Consider the following 17,995-nt stretch of genomic DNA (forward strand, 5'->3'; position numbering starts at 1 on the left):
TATTTAAGTGTTTTTCTATTTTTTAAAATTAAAGTTGAAGGGATATTTTTAATTTTGTTAATAATTTTAAGTTTTTTCTTTTTTTTAAAGACATTTTTAAGTTTGTGGTTTTTTTAAAAAAACTTTTCTTTAATAATTTGTCTTAGGGGTAATTTTCTAGTTTTAAATTTTGAGTTTGGGTTTAGGGCGCTTTCAGTTTCATTAAAATAAACAAATATACTTAGTAACGTGTAAATATTGCACACGTAAGTAACTATTCTAACAGAATTTAGTTAAATGATCAACTTAATTATTTACCTGATTTTTTTCAGTTATTAAATGTGTGAAGAAAAGCAGAAAATGAGATTAAAATCCCAGTTTTTATTTGGGGGGACCTTTTTCTTTATTGTGCCCCCGGCCCTCTCAAACCAGAGTCACGCCCCTGTCCACAGCTGCTGGTTGAATATTAAACACTGGAGGTGTGGACTCCTCTCTGCATGTCCCCTCCTGTCCTCACATGTCCCTGCAGGTCACCGTATGTCCCTGCGGGTGGAGCGGGACGCAGTGAGCGGTGAAGCCGCAGGAAGCGCGCTGCTCCCCGGCTGTAAACAGGAAGTGTGTCGGAGCTTCGGTCCGTGATGGAGCGCGTCTGTCTGCCGGTCCTCCCGGTCCTCCTGCTGTCTGTCCTCTGGTCCCGGACCGGGACAGGAGTCTACGTAGACAGAGACCTAAACCGGACCTGCTTAGTGAAGCTGGATGTGTCCTCAGTGATTCACCGCGTGGACACAAGATTTCTGTCCCTCACCATCGATGCGAGTTTGTCTGCAGAGGAGAAGTTCATGTCCCTGTTACTGTGAGTGTCTTTGTCTGTCCCTGTCTTTGTCTCTGTCCCTGTCGGTCTCTGTCTTTGTGGGTCTGTCTTCAGACGAGAAGTTCATGTCCCTGTTACTGTGAGTGTCTTTGTCTGTCCCTGTCTTTGTCTCTGTCCCTGTCCCGGTCTCTTTGTCTCTGTTTCTGTCTCCGTTTCTCTTTTGGTCTGTGTCTCAGTCTGTCTTTGTGTGTCTGTCTTTCTGTGTTTGTCTATGGTTCTGTGTCTCTCTGTCTCTGTCTCAGTGTGTCCAGCAGAGACTAATGAAGCAGATGTTTTGGTGGTTTTAATCTGTAGATCCTGTTAGAGTTAATGTCCTCTGATCGTCTCTAATGTCCTCTGATCTGCTTTAATCCTCTCAGCTCCTCACTCACTCTTCCCACTGTCATCAGAACAATAATAACAATTATTATTATTATTACTATTATTTAAGTAATAATAATAATTAATAATTTCAATGTTTTATTATTATTTGGGTAGTAGCAGTCATAATAATAATAATAATAATAATAATAATAATAATAATAAGGCAGTGTTTTATCTTGTAATGTTTTAGTGTGAATAAACGCATGTGTGAAGTGTTGAGACTTTACTGAGATTCTGATTTACAAATCGTCATTTTGCAGATGAATTATTGTTTGAATTTTTTCTCACATCAACATTAAAGTTTTACTTTTTATTTCCTGCAGCTCTGCGAAGGTCCGCACGCTGGCCAAAGCCTTAAGTCCCGCCTTCCTGAGATTTGGGGGAACCAGACAAGACTTCATGGTGTTCAGTCCTCTGAGGACTCATCAGGTCTCAGCAGGTAAACTCACCTGATCCTGAACGCCGAAACCACAGATTACCAAGAAAAACATGAAAGAACACAACGAGCAAGTGAACAAGAAATGACCAAAAAAAGGAACAAGAAAACTACCTGGAAATTATGAAAGAAAAGAAAAAATTTAAAAAATATGAAAGGACCTGAAGAAAAGTGATAAAATGAAATGACAATGAATACATAAATAAAAACATTTTTTCAATAATTATAAATCCAGTTTTATTGATATTTTTCGTTACGGATAATTTCCCCCTCTCTTTTTTTATGTTAAGTTTTAGCTCATTTTCTTGTCCCCATTAATTTTTTTTTTTTATATTTGTGGAACATTTCATGCAAAAAAGGAAACTGCTGAAAATAAGGGAAAGAAAAAACAAAAAGAAGAAGAAAAGGGCAGAAAATTCACAAATACATGTGTAGTTTTTTTCTGGAACATAATTAAAAATAAATAATTATAATAATTATATCTATTTTTTTCTGGGCATTTTCTTTCTTCCTTTTTTCTTTTCTTTTTTTATTTATAATTTTATAATAATTCCCCCTAAAAAAACTTTTTAAAACTTTCTAAAGGTCTATTTCTTGTCACCTTTTTGTATTTTTTTGCAATTTGTGGAACATTACTTGCCAAGTTGCTGATTGCCTTTTCCCCGTGTTTTTAAAGAAATAAAAAATAGAACACATTTTCTCCGGTTTTAGGGGTTTACATACTTGCAAAAGGCGTCGGAACGCAGCACAATAAAACAATGTAGATCCAGGTTTCAAAGGGTTAATTTCTTTGTACTGAAGGTCGGGTTTATTTTCTCCTACTCACGAGCGTCGGGAGCTTTTTCATTTCAACATTGTATGCAGACGATACACAGCTTTACGTTTCTGTTGGCGTGTCATCGTCAGGGCGACGCTGTGATGACGTGGAGCTGCCGGCGTGGCTCGAGGAGACGCTGAAGAAGGCGTGGATCCAAAAACAAGCCGTCCTGATGAGAGAAGATCTGCAGAGGAAGTTCAGCAGAGTCAAGTTCACAGGTTAAAGACATTTACCAAGAAAAAAAAGTAACAAGAGAGTTAACCCTTTAGGTGCTGTTTGGTGCATTTTAGGCTCTTTTCATTCTTCATTTTTTGATAATTTTATAATAATAATTTTCATGCGTGTGTCATGAATATTAAAATACACTGTGGAAACTAAATAGTTACATTCAGACTGTTCAGGTCCAAAAATGCTCCATTGAAACCCATTCAAACTGACATTTTTGATCCCACAGCCATCAGAGCAGAAAAACAGGACTTGTATTATTTCTGGGTGTCATTCTGGGCTTTTGACTCTGAATTTGTCATTTTGACTATTTTCCACCTGATGAGGTCATTTTGACCATATTTGGCATATGGAGGAAATACATGCTATTTCCACTAGGTGACCTGTCACAGTCAATGTAGCTGCTGATCACTGACATATCCCAGACTGTCAGCAGCTACACTCACACACTGACATATCCCAGACTGTCAGCAGCTACACTCACACACTGACATATCCCAGACTGTCAGCAGCTACACTCACACACTGACATATCCCAGACTGTCAGCAGCTACACTCACACACTGACATATCCCAGACTGTCAGCAGCTACACTCACACACTGAGGAGGATGAGACTCAACATCATTCAGTTTTTGTGTTGTTTTTGTTAAAATCTAAAAATATTTGATGATTTGATGAGGACTGATGATATGAAAGTAGAAATCATGTTCATGTATAATATTTTTTAGCCTGATTTGGAGGTGTAGAGAACGTGATGTTTTATTCTCGTCCTCTCTCAGAGTTCACCGTCGACCTGCTGCACTCGTTCTCCAGCTGCTCGGGGATGGACTTGATCTTCGGGCTGAATGCTCTGCTGCGAACGGCCGACAATAGCTGGAACAGCAGCAACGCCCGCCTGCTGCTGCAGTACTGCGAGTCCAGACGGTACAGGATGTCGTGGGAGCTGGGCAACGGTACGCTGACACACTGACGCTGACGACATCCACGTTTTATATCAATCAGTCCATTTTTTATCACCGTGTCGGCTCATAATTCTGCCCACAAAACACGAAACCATAAAGTCAAACAGCCCGCTCGCCTTTCTGTGATGTACGTTTCTGCAAACATGTTACAGCTGCACACGTCATCGATATCGTACAAACATTTCACACAGTTTATGTGCTGAGTTTGTTAAACATCTGTAAAGCTGCAGACCGCTGTTCACGACAAGCAAACAGCCAAACACGTTCAAATAAGAGTCGTTTTTTTGTAGAAAATACTGCAAAGTTTCCTGCCAGGATAATGGCACAGAAAGTTCGTTGTTTTTTTTGTCCTTTTCTGCTTTAATAATGGCACAGAATTTTTAGTTTATAATTATCATTTTTTACAGATGAGATAATATTATGGCACAAAAAGTGTTTTGTTTGTTTAAAAATACATTTTTTGTTTGTTTGCTTTTATTTTTACCAAGACGCACAAATGACTTTTGTTATTTTTCTTTAAAGCGTTGCTGCTTTTCCAGCTGAGAAAATGGAACAAAATGGTTTTTTTTTTTTGGTTTTTTTTTTGCAGGGAATCTCCGGCGTTTTCTTCGGGGATAATAACATAAAAAATGGTTGTTTTTATTATCAAGAAACTATTTTTCATTATAGCAAGAAAGTGGCATGAAAAGGTTTTGTTTGGATTTTTTTAACTCAATGATTGCTGTTTTTACTGATTGCAAAATAAATAGCAACAGCTGAACAATCTATCTGACCTTCTTTCTGGGATTTTAGGAAAAAATTGAGAAACTTAAACGTCAAAATAAAGCGTTAAAAATGAAGCGTTGGTCAGTTTTTGTCGGTCTGAGAGAGGACGTGTTGTGGGTCAGTCGTTTCATTCAGCTCTCGGCAGTCGTCATATTTTGTAAAGCAGAAAAGAAAAACTCAATTTCCTCCTCGTCTAAAAGTCTGCAGCCGGCAAACATCAGATCAGTGTGACAGGAAATGAATGTTTTCATATTCTTCACTTTTTCAGCAGGAAAGTCAAAACTGCTCTTGTGATGATGTGCAGGTTTTTTTAATATCTCATGGATTTATTTATTTCTTTATTTGTTCTCTCTTCTGCTTTCTGTTCATTATGACAGTCCACCTTCAGTCATACTGAAACTCTGCGGTCTCTTATCAGAAGTTTGACTTCCACTTCCTGTGTTTTCACGTGGTTTGAGAGCTTTTATCACCTCGCTGTGTACACAGGAAGTGAGGTCATGGCGTTTTATCTGGGAAACAGTTTGTTCTGTGAACTCTGCTTTAAACCGAGCTGCTTTCAAACAGAAACTGAAGCTGATTTTTTTTGTCTTCAGAGCCAAACAGTTACGAGAAGAAGGCCGGGATACGTGTGGACGGAAATCAGCTGGGGCGGGACTTCACTCGCCTCCGAGAGATGATGTCACAGTCCAAAATGTACCGAGACGCCGGTCTGTACGGACCGGACGTCGGTCAGCCACGAGACCACCGGACGGACATACTGGAGGGGTGAGAGGTCAAAGTGTCTCTGTCACGACTTCTGTGAAGAATATTAAGGACCCCAACACGAAATGGAATTAATAATAATGATAATAATGATTATAATAATAATAATAATAATAACTTTATTTGTAAAGCATCTTTCATACAAGAAATGCATCCCAACATGCTTTACAAGATAAAAATTCACATCAAAATATAGTTTCATTTATGAAATGCAGCAGCATCAAAATGCTGCAAGATGCTAAAATGTAAAACCCAACTATATATATATATATATATATATATATATATATATATATATATATATATATATATATATGCATACATTTATCCATTTTTGAATGTATTTATTTATTCCATTTTTAAATAATTAATAGCTGATTTTATTTTTTCCAATGTGTGATTTCATTTCTTTTCCATTTTTTTCTGTAAATATCACATATATAAAAATGATGAATGCTTTTTTAAAATCTGTACTAAGTTAGTTAAAGTCTGCTTTCTTTGTTGCATTTCTGCCCGTCATTTTTGAGTGGTGGTGATCTCAAGTTTTTCCAAGCCAAAAGGCTCAAATCGACGTGAAGCCACGACGGTGGCATCAAAGCAGTCTTTTTTTAGATTTTGTCTAAAGTCATCAAATTTGTGTCTGACTCTTTAAAACTGTAGAAACTTGTGTGAAACGGAGCTGCACTGAGAGCTGATTCTGTGTTATAATTGAATTACAGAGTCACATGTGTGCTGGTTAACTTGCTGTCTGTTGCGTGTTGAATCTTTTCGTCACGTGTCGCCGCTGCAGGTTCCTGCAGAGCGGAGCCGACGCTGTGGACGCCTGCACCTGGCACCAGTGAGTTCACCTTCACGGCAAAAACCTCTGAACATACAGTAAACACTGACCGACCTTTGGGCCGCTGACTGTGTATACATCAGTGCAGGGGTATTCAGCTGAAATTTAAAGAGGTCCAGTTGCTAAAATTTCCTCCCAGCAAAGGTCCGAACCTCATACCTAAAATCAATATCACCCTTAATTGAACATTTTTACCTCAATTACAATTGAAGAATGATTTTTTCTTTTTCTTTTTTGTGGTTTGTTTTTTGCCCTCATAGTTCACTGACACAGTGTCATGTGACCATGGTGTGTTGGAGTGTAATAAACATGTGATTTATTATTATTTATTAAACTTTCCAGCATTATATAAAAATGAAAAGCTCCATCTGAAACAAACTTCAGGTAAATTGAAGCACATTGTGCTGATAATAGTCCAACCTCTCCTGACTGCAGGACTCTGACTTCAGCTTCTGTCAAACTTCTGTGCTGTTAATCATTTTACTCAGGAATTAAAAACTTTTGAGTCGGCCTACTTCTCCTATAGCTGCCGACAGCCTGCCGACATTCACAGTTAGAGAAAGGCTGAAAATAAGCTCATGTGCTTGTGGCCCCGGGCCCCCAAAACATTACATCTGCCCCTGGTAATAATAATGAGAGCTCAGCGCGAGCGGCCGGATGAGACACGGAGCGATGCGTCCTGCTGTTTCTAAATAATTCATCCAAAGTCTGATTAAAGCTGAAACTAACACAAAGTCGTCTGTAGAGTCTAAAGAAGTCACTTTCACCTCTGCAGATGTGTCTGTTTCAGACACTTTGGTGCTGTGAGGAGAAGCTGCGCTCTGTCTGTCTGTCTCACTGCTGCTGTCGGACCATCAGCTGTTTGATCAGCCGTGATGAAATGCTGTGGCTGTCAAACACTCAGCTCAAAATATTCTAAATGTCAGAAAATCTTGACAGATTGACTTTAGCCCTTTTTTAACATTTGTGACGCCCCCTAGTGGTTGGTTTGAATTAAACTTTTGGGGTATATTTCACGTACAAATGTGGACATTTCTGGACAGTTTAGTGATGATTGGCCAAATCTGAGTATGTGCTGACCCATACCTTTTTAAAGTTAGTTTGTCAATATTTTTGAAACAAAATGAGATATCGACAAGCTTTGGTCACTTTTGACAAGCCTGGTCCAGTGACGATCAACAGAAAAATTAGCATAAATCAAATTTATGATTTAAAAAAACTAAAAGCATTCATTCATCCTCTCTTAGTTACTATGTGAACGGCAGAGACACGTCTTTGGAGGACTTCCTCGATCCAGAGGTTCTGGATTCTTTCGCCTTAAAGACGAATGAAGTTCTGGAGGTAAAAACGTGCAGCAGAAGTGTTTGACCTGTGACGTCCAGATGTCGAAGTCAGTCTGTGATTTCTGCTCCTGATTTTAGAAAGTGAAGCGTTTGTCTCCGGGGAAGCCGGTGTGGCTCGGAGAGACGAGCTCAGCGTACGGAGGAGGAGCTCCTGGACTGTCGGACACCTTCGTCGCAGGATTCATGTGAGTTTGTGCAAGTCGGGACTGAGTGCAAAGACGAGAGAGACACAAATTCTGCACATTATATATATAAAGTAGTCGTTCGATAGAAAATTAATCAGTAACAGTTCAAAAATGAATCTTTTGAGGTATAAAAACAGAAGAAAACTCAATGGTTATGATTATTAAATATTTTCTGTTTTCTTTTTGTCCTCAATGACAATAAATTTAACTTAGTGTAGTATATTATACTTTCATCTACAACCAGGATTATTCCACATATTTGCTCTGAAATATACTGTGAGTAAAAAACATCTCATTAACAGTGATGCTGAGCGCAGAGGAAACGCAGAAAAATGAGTACAAACGCTGGATTGTGTTCAACAGCAGGATTGAGGTCTCTCAACAGTGCTACATGTTAGTTTATTGAGTTTATTCATTAGCCAGTAACCCCGGTCTCATGACTAATCTCACAGCTGCTCACTTACAACAAGGCTTGTGTGTTAAAAGCAGTGAAGGAGTCTTTATTGGCACTCGACAGTGATTCAAGGGTCTGGACCCAGGCTAGACTGCTACTGGACCAGTCAGCCTAATATCTATGCATAAACAAGGATGTTTTCTCAGCCGATACAGATAACCAATAATTACTTGCTTTTAATAGCAGATATTTAAAGGATAATGTCCTACCACGGTTTCCAATATCAGGAGTTAATAACAGAAGTGGAGACGTGATCTGTCACACCGTCAGACTGAAAAATGGTACCTTCATCTTCTGCAATATGCCATACGGAGGGCCCCAAGGCTCTATCCCAGGTCCTCCACTGTTCTGTATTTACATGCTTCCTCTTGGCAAATTAACATCCAATCATAAAATCTCTGTCCATCATTATGCCGATGACACTCGACTCTATGTGTCTATAAAACCCGGACTCCCCATGCAGACAGACTTTTTTAAAAAGATGTCCAACAAATATCAGGTGTGTGATATAATAACTTTCTCCAACTCAATAAAGAAAAAAAAATATATATATGCTATATAAAGTGAAGTTATTACTTATTATTTGTGTGATTAGCATAAATGTGGGGCTATGGGGCATGTTTCTGAATTATAACATTTTAATAGCACATGTTTTGGCAACATGTTTGGGTATAATTAACAAATTTGGCATTATTAGTAAATTTATCGTTGGTGTTATTAGCACGTGTTTTGATGTTGTTAACACGTTACGACATTGTTATCACCTTTCTGCAATACTAGCACAGGTTTTGGTTTTACATCTACATGTTTAAGCATTATTAGCATATGTTTTAGTGTTATTAGCACTTTTTGATGTAATTTGCTGATGTTTTAGTGAAGCACATGTTTTTGTGTTGTTAGGACGTTTTTTGGCGTTAGTAGCACATGTTTGGCGTTACATGTTTGATGTTATATCTGTGGCATTATTAGCACATGTTTCTGCATTGTTGATGTGATTTACTATTATTGGCATATGTTTGGTGTTATATGTTGTTATCAGCACATTTCAGCATTATTATTATTCGTGCTTCATCATCATTGACCCACGTCTCAGCGTGGTGACTTTGTGCTGTGTGCAGGTGGCTGGATAAACTGGGCCTGGCAGCCAGACTGGGGCTGGATGTGGTGATGCGGCAGGTGCTCATTGGCTCTGGCAGTTATCACCTGATCGATGAGAATATGGATCCTCTTCCTGTGAGCCGACTTTAATCATTTATTACTGTTTTTATGTTTACATTAAGTGTGCAGCAGCAGTCTGACACCAGATGTGTTTTTAATCTATGAAATAGGATTATTTTAGGTTCATCAGTTCTGTTAATAAGCCAAACTGTAGATGCTAGTTTTTGTACAAACATATTGAAAAGGGGAACATTTCCTCCGTCACTGTGACCTCTAACTGCGTCTCTTTCAGGATTATTGGTTGTCTGTTCTCTATAAGAGACTCGTGGGTCCGGAGGTTTTGAAAGTTGAATTTTCCGGCGTTGCTCGCAGTAAAAGAGCGCGGCTCTATCTGCACTGTGCAAACAAAACGAGGTACTCCTGCTCTCACATCTTCAGGTTATCTGCCTCCGAGCTCACGCAGTAACTCTCAGGTGTGTTTGTGCAGTTACAGAAGCGGAGCCATCACGTTGATGTCTATGAACCTGAGTAAGAAGCCGGTCAGGATCTCCGTTCCTGCCTCGGTGTCCTCCAGCACAGTGGACGCTTTTGTCCTGCAGTCGGAGCAGCCGGGGGAGGAGGGCCTCTACTCCAGGTGCCGCTCAATACGTCCATTTATCGCTGTCCGCTCCAGTCATGTGAAAAGTCACGTTTTATCTCTCACTTTTAATGTGAAAGGATGTCGGACTCAGTCACAGGCGAGGGCGGGAATAAAAACATGCAGTTCTTCATATCCTTGTTTCTCTACGTGTATGGAGGACTGAAACTGACAAAATCAAATCAGATAAACAAATAAGCTGGGGAATTTATACGCAAAGTGGAAAATAATACATAAATAAATAAGCAAGTAAATATAACAATGAATAAATTGATAAATAAAATGGTAAATTAAATAAAAGTAGTTTTGGGGATTTACATTTATTGATTTACACATCTATTTATTTATTTTTGATTTTGTCAGTTTCAGTCCTACATACATGTGATGATGTTGAATGTTTGTGATAAACCAAAAGTTTAAGTTTTGACAAAAGTCTCCTGCTTCTGACTAAATACACTCTTTAGTGTACAGGCTTCCCGCAGATCCTTAAAACGTCTTAAAAAGCATTAAATTCGTCATAAATAAGGCCTTAATTGATATTAAAATGCCTTAAATCAATCTATTAAAATACAGAAAAATGCTAAGACAGTGAAAAAAGTATGTTATGAATCCCTTTTTTCTGATATATATTATCAGAAAAAATGTATATATATGTTGGTATGTATGTATATATATATTTAATGTCACAAGCTCAGGATAAAGGAACCATGAAAACGACAGCCGTGTACATTTACCACAACCAGTCAAAGGAAACACAAACAAGCTTCTTTTTAAAAAAGACAAACAAAATAAATACTTTGTTGATAACATAATATGTTGATGGTTTTTCACATGTTCAGCATTTGAACGACCATCAAACTTTAAATTTGACCGAACAAAGTCATGTTTTGGAGTAAATTAGATGTAATATAGAATAATTCAAAACTTTGATTCTTTGATACTCGGCTGCAGCTAACGATTATTTGCATTGTGTATTAATTTGTCAGTTATTTTCTCGATAAATCTAACTGTTGTTTGGTCTATAAAGTGTCAGAAAATTGTAAAAATCAGAGCCCAGAATGACATCTTCAGATGTGTTTGGTCCACATCCTTAAAATATTCAGTTTAGTGTTTTTAGAGGAGGAAAGAATCTGGAAAATATTCACATTTAAAGAGTAAATAAATCCCCAAACCCTCTTTTTTTTCAGTATAAATGAGCATTTAGTTGTTGTGTCGTTAATTGATTCAAGTCCTTTTTGACATTTGAGTGCAAAGTATTAAAATTCGTTTCTCGTGCAGGTCGGTGAAGCTGAACGGAGTCGTGCTGAAGATGGTGGATGATAAAACTCTCCCCGAGCTGAGAGGAGCTCGTCTTCCGCCGTCTGAACGGCTGCAGCTTCCCGCCTTCTCTTTGGCCTTCTTCGTCCTCACGGACGCTCGAGCGGCAGCCTGTCTCTGACCTCAGGTGGGACGCACACGCTCGCACCTGTCCTCATACCTGCCAGGTGAGACACGGACTAAAACTGGACTAAAAGGAGCTAAAACTCAAGTGACAAAACACTGTAAACACATGTTGTGCTATTCTGTTTCTCTAAAATCACACGACAGGTGCTGGATTTTCTTATTTATAGAGAACTGCGAATGCTGTGCTAATAAAGTTTTTCTAAATGCTGTTAAACAAAAGTGTTTTCTGTCAAAATCCTAAAATCATCCACCCACGGAGGCTTCAAAACATTTATTAAATAACTGTAAAAACTCTCTGAAGCTCATATTATAAACCCAGAAAGCCTGATGAGGTTAATGTCACAATAATCAATAATCATTCAATTCCAGAGCAGCTTTTCTGACAGTTTTCCTTTTTATTTGAGACACGATCAGCCGTTGATGTTCATTTCTCTGTGTTTTACGAGTCCTCCTGCTCCTCCCCGTGTGTGATGATGTAACACAGAGATTTGTAGTCCAGGTTTCCTGCAGCGTCGATGTTTGACGACTGGAACATCTGCTTCACCTGCAGCCACGATCACGATAAAACAGTCAGTCATGTCACTGCGGCTCGGGCGCGGCCGTCACCTGAGTTTCCGAGTTGGAAAGTCGTTCTTCCCACTTTGTGTGTTCATGAGCTTTGAGGTCGTAAAGTCTGAACATTTTTTTATTTCATTTTATTTACTTAGTTATTTATTTTTTGCTATTTTGAATGACATACTGTACTCCTGTATAAGAAAGTTACCTGAAAAATATTTTTAAAAAACAAAACGTTTTTTTTAAAGAAAATAAAAAAGGAAATGACCTGGAACACATGCTTAAAAAATAGAATAATTTTGTCACATTAGTTAAAATATGCAATTATGATTATTATATAAATATAGTTTTCCTTGGTTGTTTTCAAATAATTTTATAAATCTACTAATTTTTTGAAATTTGTGATTTTTTTTTTTAAAAAATTATTTTTTTCTAATTTGGACAACATGCTGTACTATGACTTTTTAGTGCTATTTTAGTAAAAAAGTTACAAGAAAATTACCAGATTTTTTTAAGACAAAAAAGATTTAAAATTTAAAAAAAGAAAATGACCTGTAAAACATGCTTAAAAAATTATCATTTAAAGTTTAAATATGAAATGATGATAATTATGTAAAGAAAGGTTTTCCTTCGTTGTTTTAAAATAATTTTCTGAATCCACTAATTTCTTGAAATTTGTGAGAATGAGAAAAAGACAGAACGCCTCAATAGATTTAAAAAAAAAAAAACAACTGGTTGAATAAAATTGGAAACGTGCAGATTGTTTCACTTGTTTTGAGACATTTTGATTTTTTGGACTCACTAAAAAGAGCGTAAACAAACGAAACGTCACTCAGCATGAACTGACTGTGACTGTTTACCTCCTCAGCGGTGAACCTGTCCGCCTGAGTCATCAGTAGTTTCTGTAATCTGCCGAAAAACAACAAAAATTTCATTTATCTTAAACAACGAAAGTTGCGTTTGTGAATTTGTAAAGTCAGAACTCACTCGTCTCTGTGGACGAAGCCTCTGTCGGCAGGATCGAACAGTTTGAAAGCGTTTAAGATGGTTTCTTCAGGGTCCGTACCTGCATGCAAAATGTAGAAAAATAACAAAATAGATTATTAATAATAATAATAATAATGACAAAGATAATAATAATAATCTGCTTAGCATGTCGTATATAGAAAATAATTATTTTTTGTGTTTTTATTTTTAATCTAAAAACACAGTGGCATTATGACAAAAATCTGGAATTTAAAATTCTGAAAATGAATGAATATTTGATGTGATATAATATATGATGAGACCTGATGCTGGTTAAAAAATAAACTCAATAAAAGTAGAAAATAATATTAAAGTATAATATTTTTTAAAGCTTGATCTTGAAAAGCGTATTCTGTGTGCAGGGCGATACGGTTTGTATGTGAACATGGAGTCTGTTTGTAGTCCACCTCGCTGAGTCCTACACTTCCCACAATGCAGCTGGTGTTAACGAGCTGCATTAACTCACCGTGCAGCTTTTCTCCAAACAGGTTGAGGAACATGGTGAAGTTAATGGGACCAGTGGCCTCTTTCAGCATGTCCTCCAGCTCAACGTCCTTCACGTTGAGTTTACCTGAAACACACACACACGCACACACACACACACACACACACACACACATGTGATGTCTGAGTGACGTAAACATTTATTATCAGACGATATAAGCGCGAGTTATCAGACCTACTGACCCAGAGACGCGTACGTGTCCTTGAGGTCCTCTTTATCGATGAATCCGTCGCGGTTCTGGTCGATGAGCGTGAACGCCTGAATGAAAAATGTGAACACGTGACTCTAAACCATGGAAATATTAATACGAATAAACAGTTTTTTTTATGTGGCGAGCGTTTTGGCGTCACCTCTTTGAACTCTTGGATCTGAGTTTGTTCGAACATGGAGAAAACGTTGGACGAGGCTCTCTGAGCTCGTTTGGCGCCTCCTTCCTTCTTCTTCGTTTTCCTGCTCGCCTAAAAAATGTAGACAGACAGAAAATATTTTTACTGTGAACTCAAAGAAAGAGACGAGTTATTTTCTGTAAGTGCAGTTTGTTTTTCCGATTTTTTCCTGTAAATTAAAACTTGTCTATATAAGTGAAAAGCCCCTGAACGCTTGGTTTAAAACATTAAATATTATTTTAACATTAAATATTTAGGACCAAATATATATATGGAAATATATAATTATGAGATTTATAAATATTGTTTACCGTACATTTTCCCCTACTTATTTTTAAATAATGTATTTTTAACCTTTTTTTTTTTTTTTTTTAATGTAATATCTCCCAACTAATTGTCAGGTCGTTTTCTTGTCACCTTTTACACATTTTTAAAGTTTGCAGGACATTTCTTACTAAGTTGCACATTGCCTTTTTTATCCTGTTTATTCAAAAGAAATCAAACAAATTGTTTTAAGTTAAACAGTTTTAAAGCTTGTGAAAATTGTCGGTCCAGGTGTGAAAGGGTTAAAATTGCGGCTCTTTTGAACTATAACTCTGATACAGAAATAAAACAGTGATAAAATGAGAGCTGGAGTGAGTACGTACCATGTGAGCTGCTGCAGGGAGGCCGTCAGTCCGAGGATGATGATGAGGATGATGATGATGATTTGGGAGCCGCTGGTTTAAATACAGCAGCTGTCTGATGAGGGGGGGGCCTGTGGGGACGAGCTGGGGCCCCCGCGGCCCCGTGCAGTTCCCCTTACATGGGCAGGATGTTTGTAAAATTGTGGTTCTCCGGAGGCTCGACAACAACTGCTGCTGATCTGAAACCTTTTACAGACTTTCTATTTCTAGAGATTCACATCAGCAGCAACGACTGACTCTGCCCTCTGACTGTCCCGCCTTTTATTCTTTTATTACTAAAGTCACTTTAAATCTTACTTATAATCTTAATAAACTTATAATATGAGAAGTGGGATATTTTATTTTGTCTGTCAGCAACACTACAAGTGCAACTAAATACTTAGATACTTGAGTATTGAGGAAATAATGTCTTTTATATCTTTAAAATGTATTTATTATTATTGTTGTTGTTGTTGTTGTTGTTGTTGTTGTTGTTGTTGTTATTGTTTTATTTCTGTATTAGTTTATTTATGTAATGTATTTTTTATATATGTATTTTTACCAACATGTCAATCATTGCCAGTCATGCATACTATAAGTACCTTTTAAGGCTTTGTTTGTCTGTTTTGTTTTTTGTGCACCTTTCATTTATAAAATGCAGCTCAAAATGCTTTACATGTGAAAGTGCTAAAACTAAACAATATAAAGAAATATATTTATAAAAACAAAATCAAATCATTGTACACCACAGGGATACCATAACTGTGGAAATAAGCTGCAGACAGGCCAGAGGTGGAAAACAAATTAAAGAATGTAACTATAAAAAAAACATTTAACAGCAAACGGTTGAGATATGACCGTCTGATTAATCTGTCAGTTTAAACATTAGTCAGCATGTTTTCTTGTATTTGAAGCAGTTTGATCAGCGTCCACGCGGCGGCGCCACAGTCCTCCTCTTCGGCTCCTCGCGCTCATGTGACAGAAATATTACATATTTATATTAATTTCTATGCGACAGAAACTCAGAAACTCAGTAACATGTAACTTTGTGTTTGGGCACTGAGGTCATATTTATCCAGTTGAAATCTGTAAATGTGTAAAACTGTGATACAGTGCCAAAGTCCTTTAAAATAGCCTATCAAACTAATGCTCCCCGAAATCCAGTTTTTCGATAAATTACTTAATTTTTGTATCTTTAAGTACACAGTAAAATGACAAAAAAGTTCAATAAAAACAAATAAATAACAAACTGCCAGGATAAATAAAAAATACAATTAAATAAATTAGTTTAAATGTAGAAAATCCAAGTAAATGTACCTTGAAATTGTACTTAAATCCATTTCTTTGATAAATTACTCAATTAAAATACAAATAAATCTAGCAGGATGTATCGATCCTTTATATGAACAATTAAATAAATAAATAAAATGTATAAAACTCTAGTACAAATACCTTAAAATTGTACTTAGTAATAATAATAAATAATATATAAATAATAATAATAATAACAAATAATAAATAAAAATAAAATAAAATGTAGAAAACGCAAATGCAAATACCTTAAAATTGGACTTAATAATAATAATAAATAATACTTATAACAAATAAAATAAAATTTAGAAAATGCGAGTACAAGTACCTTAAAATTTGTAATTTGTACTCTAGTCCAAATTTCCATCACGTCATTTCTTCTATGAATTTTGCAATCTTGTAAAACCGAGAACAAAGTTAAAAAAAATAATAATCATTTCAGAGTGTGTGTGTGTGTGTGTGTGTGTGTGTGTGTGTGTGTGTGTGTGTGTGTGTGTGTTTTCCGCCGCAGTGAACACAGCGTGTGTGTGCGCGCGCGGCTCAGCGGACCGTGAACGCGCCGCATTAATATGACATTAATACTACACTACCCACAGCCCCCCGCGCTCTACCCCGTTGTAGGAAATCCGCTGGCGGGCGGCGGATTATTGTAATCCGACGGAGAGGGTCTGGACGACACCTCGGATCACGACAGAGCGGCGGAGCCCTCAGCGGCCTAACACACGCACCTCGGCCGACTTTAAAGCCGTAAAGTTGGGACATGATCCCGCGCGCTGCCCGCTGCTCCTGAAGGCACCACGGCGGAGCTTCCTGGACCAGATCCGGCTGACGGTCACCGACAGCGGCGGGGCAGCACCGCAGCACGCCGCGGAGCTCACAGGGACTAAACGGCGTTAATTTGTCCCCCCCTTCACCCTCCACCCTCCAGGCGGCGGGTTTTAGCTCGGCTCGGCTCGGCTCGGTTCCCCGGTCCGCGGAGAGAAAGCTGCCCCGGAGCCGCCGCTCTCAGCTCGGCTAGCGCGGCTAGCTCACTGCGGCTAGCCTGCTAGCTTCGGACGGATCCGAGTTTTAGTGAGAAATTTAGCGGATTTTTGCGACTCTCAGCCGAAAGAGGAGGCAGGATGTCGGCCAAAGACCAAAACAAACTGTCCACCACCGAGAGACCCATCAAAGGTAAGGGACATTTACCGTGTTTTCTCCCGGAGGGGGCAGGAAGTTAACGGCTGTCACAGCTAGTTGGCTAAACGGTAATGACAGCCCAGCCCCGGTAACAGTTAATTTACGGTTTTTTTCAGGTGGATCGCGGTGCTGTCCGCCCGTGTGTCCCCCGGCAGGGTGGCGGGTTGTCCCGGTTACACAAGTTAATCAATCCGAGCCGCAGCTAATGAGTTAGCTTCTTAGCTTAGCTGTCCGGACTGCCAGCTGTCTGCTCTCTGACGGGTCATCCTCTGATCCCGGCGCCGCTGTCTCCGGGTTCAAGCCGGCGCCGTGTCGGATCCGCGAGGGACAGCTTCGCGGTTCGAAATGCCGAATAACGAGCCGGATTCGAGGTTTAAAATGCAGTTTGAACGGTGAAAATCCGTTCAGCCACTTTAGAGATATCAGTGTCTAAAGCGTTGATACTCAGCCTGCTCTGCTCAGGGGCCACTTTTACTAAACGACAGGAGGCCAGGGGCCCCATACATGCCTCTAGGATTTTAGGACATTTCTCAGATTTTAGGACATTTCTAGGAGTTTAGGACGTTTTTAGGATTTTAGGACATTTCTCAGATTTTAGGACATTTCTAGGAGTTTATGACATTTTTAGGACTTGGAGTGTTTGTACGAATTCTGGACATTTCTAGGGTTTTAGGACGTTTCTACAATTTTAGGACATTTATTTTATTTTATGAAGTTTCTAGCACTTCATGATGTTTTTTGGATTTTATGTAATTACTGAGATTGTAGGACATTTGGGGGTTTTAGGATGTTTCTAGGATTTTAGGACATTAGGGCCTTTTATGTCTGTTCATCTAACTTCTGACTTTATTTTTTTTAAATGATGACTCATATCCGTCATTAATAATCAAATTAGTTGACAACTAATTGATTAACCAACTTATTGTTGCAGCTCTACTTGTGGACATTTTGGCATGTTCGAATTAATTTGCATGTTACCTTTTTCACATGTAGTGGTGACTACAGTCGCAAGTGTTTGTCACTCAATTTTTGTCAACAGAAATTTCAATTATTTTGATCAGTAACTTGCTGGTTTTGTGCTTTTTGAATGTGAGGATTTGATGCTTTTCGGCGGCGGTCGCCGGCTCT

At 38.3% G+C, this 17,995-nt stretch overlaps 3 protein-coding genes across 6 annotated transcripts in view; 2 read left to right on the top strand and 1 right to left on the bottom strand.

Moving 5' to 3' along the window:
* The first annotated feature begins 172 nt into the window (after window positions 1–172).
* Window positions 173–11,459, top strand: hpse (heparanase). Its single transcript, XM_088070772.1, has 12 exons — window positions 173–832; window positions 1,537–1,652; window positions 2,556–2,684; window positions 3,473–3,646; window positions 5,014–5,185; window positions 5,973–6,020; window positions 7,268–7,361; window positions 7,442–7,548; window positions 9,121–9,235; window positions 9,453–9,574; window positions 9,648–9,794; window positions 11,076–11,459. Exons 1-12 carry the CDS (start codon window positions 618–620, stop codon window positions 11,233–11,235), a joined length of 1,599 nt encoding a protein of 532 aa, XP_087926898.1. The 5' UTR covers window positions 173–617; the 3' UTR covers window positions 11,236–11,459.
* A 128-nt stretch (window positions 11,460–11,587) lies between these two features.
* On the bottom strand, window positions 11,588–15,591 carry LOC121960117 (myosin light chain 5-like). 2 transcript variants are annotated; one of them, XM_088070774.1, is made up of 7 exons: window positions 14,360–15,591; window positions 13,677–13,784; window positions 13,509–13,584; window positions 13,288–13,392; window positions 12,783–12,861; window positions 12,656–12,704; window positions 11,588–11,784 (listed from the first exon to the last, which is right to left on the bottom strand). In XM_088070774.1, exons 1-7 carry the CDS (start codon window positions 14,360–14,362, stop codon window positions 11,680–11,682), a joined length of 525 nt encoding a protein of 174 aa, XP_087926900.1. In that variant the 5' UTR covers window positions 14,363–15,591; the 3' UTR covers window positions 11,588–11,679. The 2 variants fall into 2 exon arrangements, with proteins under 2 accessions (XP_087926900.1, XP_087926899.1); XM_088070773.1 differs by having other exon boundaries at window positions 11,588–12,704.
* A 692-nt stretch (window positions 15,592–16,283) lies between these two features.
* The window catches only part of ppp3ccb (protein phosphatase 3, catalytic subunit, gamma isozyme, b), a 31,813-nt gene continuing 30,101 nt past the window's right edge, over window positions 16,284–17,995 (top strand). For 2 of the 3 annotated variants that reach the window (XM_088071575.1, XM_088071576.1), the window contains exon 1: window positions 16,284–16,861. In XM_088071575.1, coding sequence (XP_087927701.1) covers window positions 16,810–16,861 — 52 coding nt within the window. In that variant the 5' untranslated portion in view covers window positions 16,284–16,809. The remainder of the gene's footprint in view (window positions 16,862–17,995) is intronic. The other variant, XM_088071574.1, reaches the window with a different exon arrangement.

Source organism: Plectropomus leopardus, chromosome 20 (assembly GCF_026936395.1).
Source record: "Plectropomus leopardus strain MGB_pleo_1.0 chromosome 20, ASM2693639v1, whole genome shotgun sequence".
In the NCBI taxonomy this organism is placed as follows: Eukaryota; Metazoa; Chordata; class Actinopteri; order Perciformes; family Serranidae; genus Plectropomus; species Plectropomus leopardus.

What these genes read in the sequence shown, in the direction of transcription:
- hpse (XM_088070772.1), top strand. Translation starts at nt 618, where the DNA reads ATGGAGCGCGTCTGTCTGCCGGTCCTCCCGGTCCTCCTGCTGTCTGTC. An exon ending in CACTGTGCAAACAAAACGAG is followed by an intron (nt 9,575 to 9,647) that starts GTACTCCTGCTC and finishes GTGTTTGTGCAG; the next exon opens with TTACAGAAGCGGAGCCATCA. An exon ending in GAGGAGGGCCTCTACTCCAG is followed by an intron (nt 9,795 to 11,075) that starts GTGCCGCTCAAT and finishes TTTCTCGTGCAG; the next exon opens with GTCGGTGAAGCTGAACGGAG.
- LOC121960117 (XM_088070773.1), bottom strand. An exon ending in AGATCCAAGAGTTCAAAGAG is followed by an intron (nt 13,585 to 13,676) that starts GTGACGCCAAAA and finishes TTTTTCATTCAG; the next exon opens with GCGTTCACGCTCATCGACCA. An exon ending in GGACACGTACGCGTCTCTGG is followed by an intron (nt 13,393 to 13,508) that starts GTCAGTAGGTCT and finishes TGTGTGTTTCAG; the next exon opens with GTAAACTCAACGTGAAGGAC.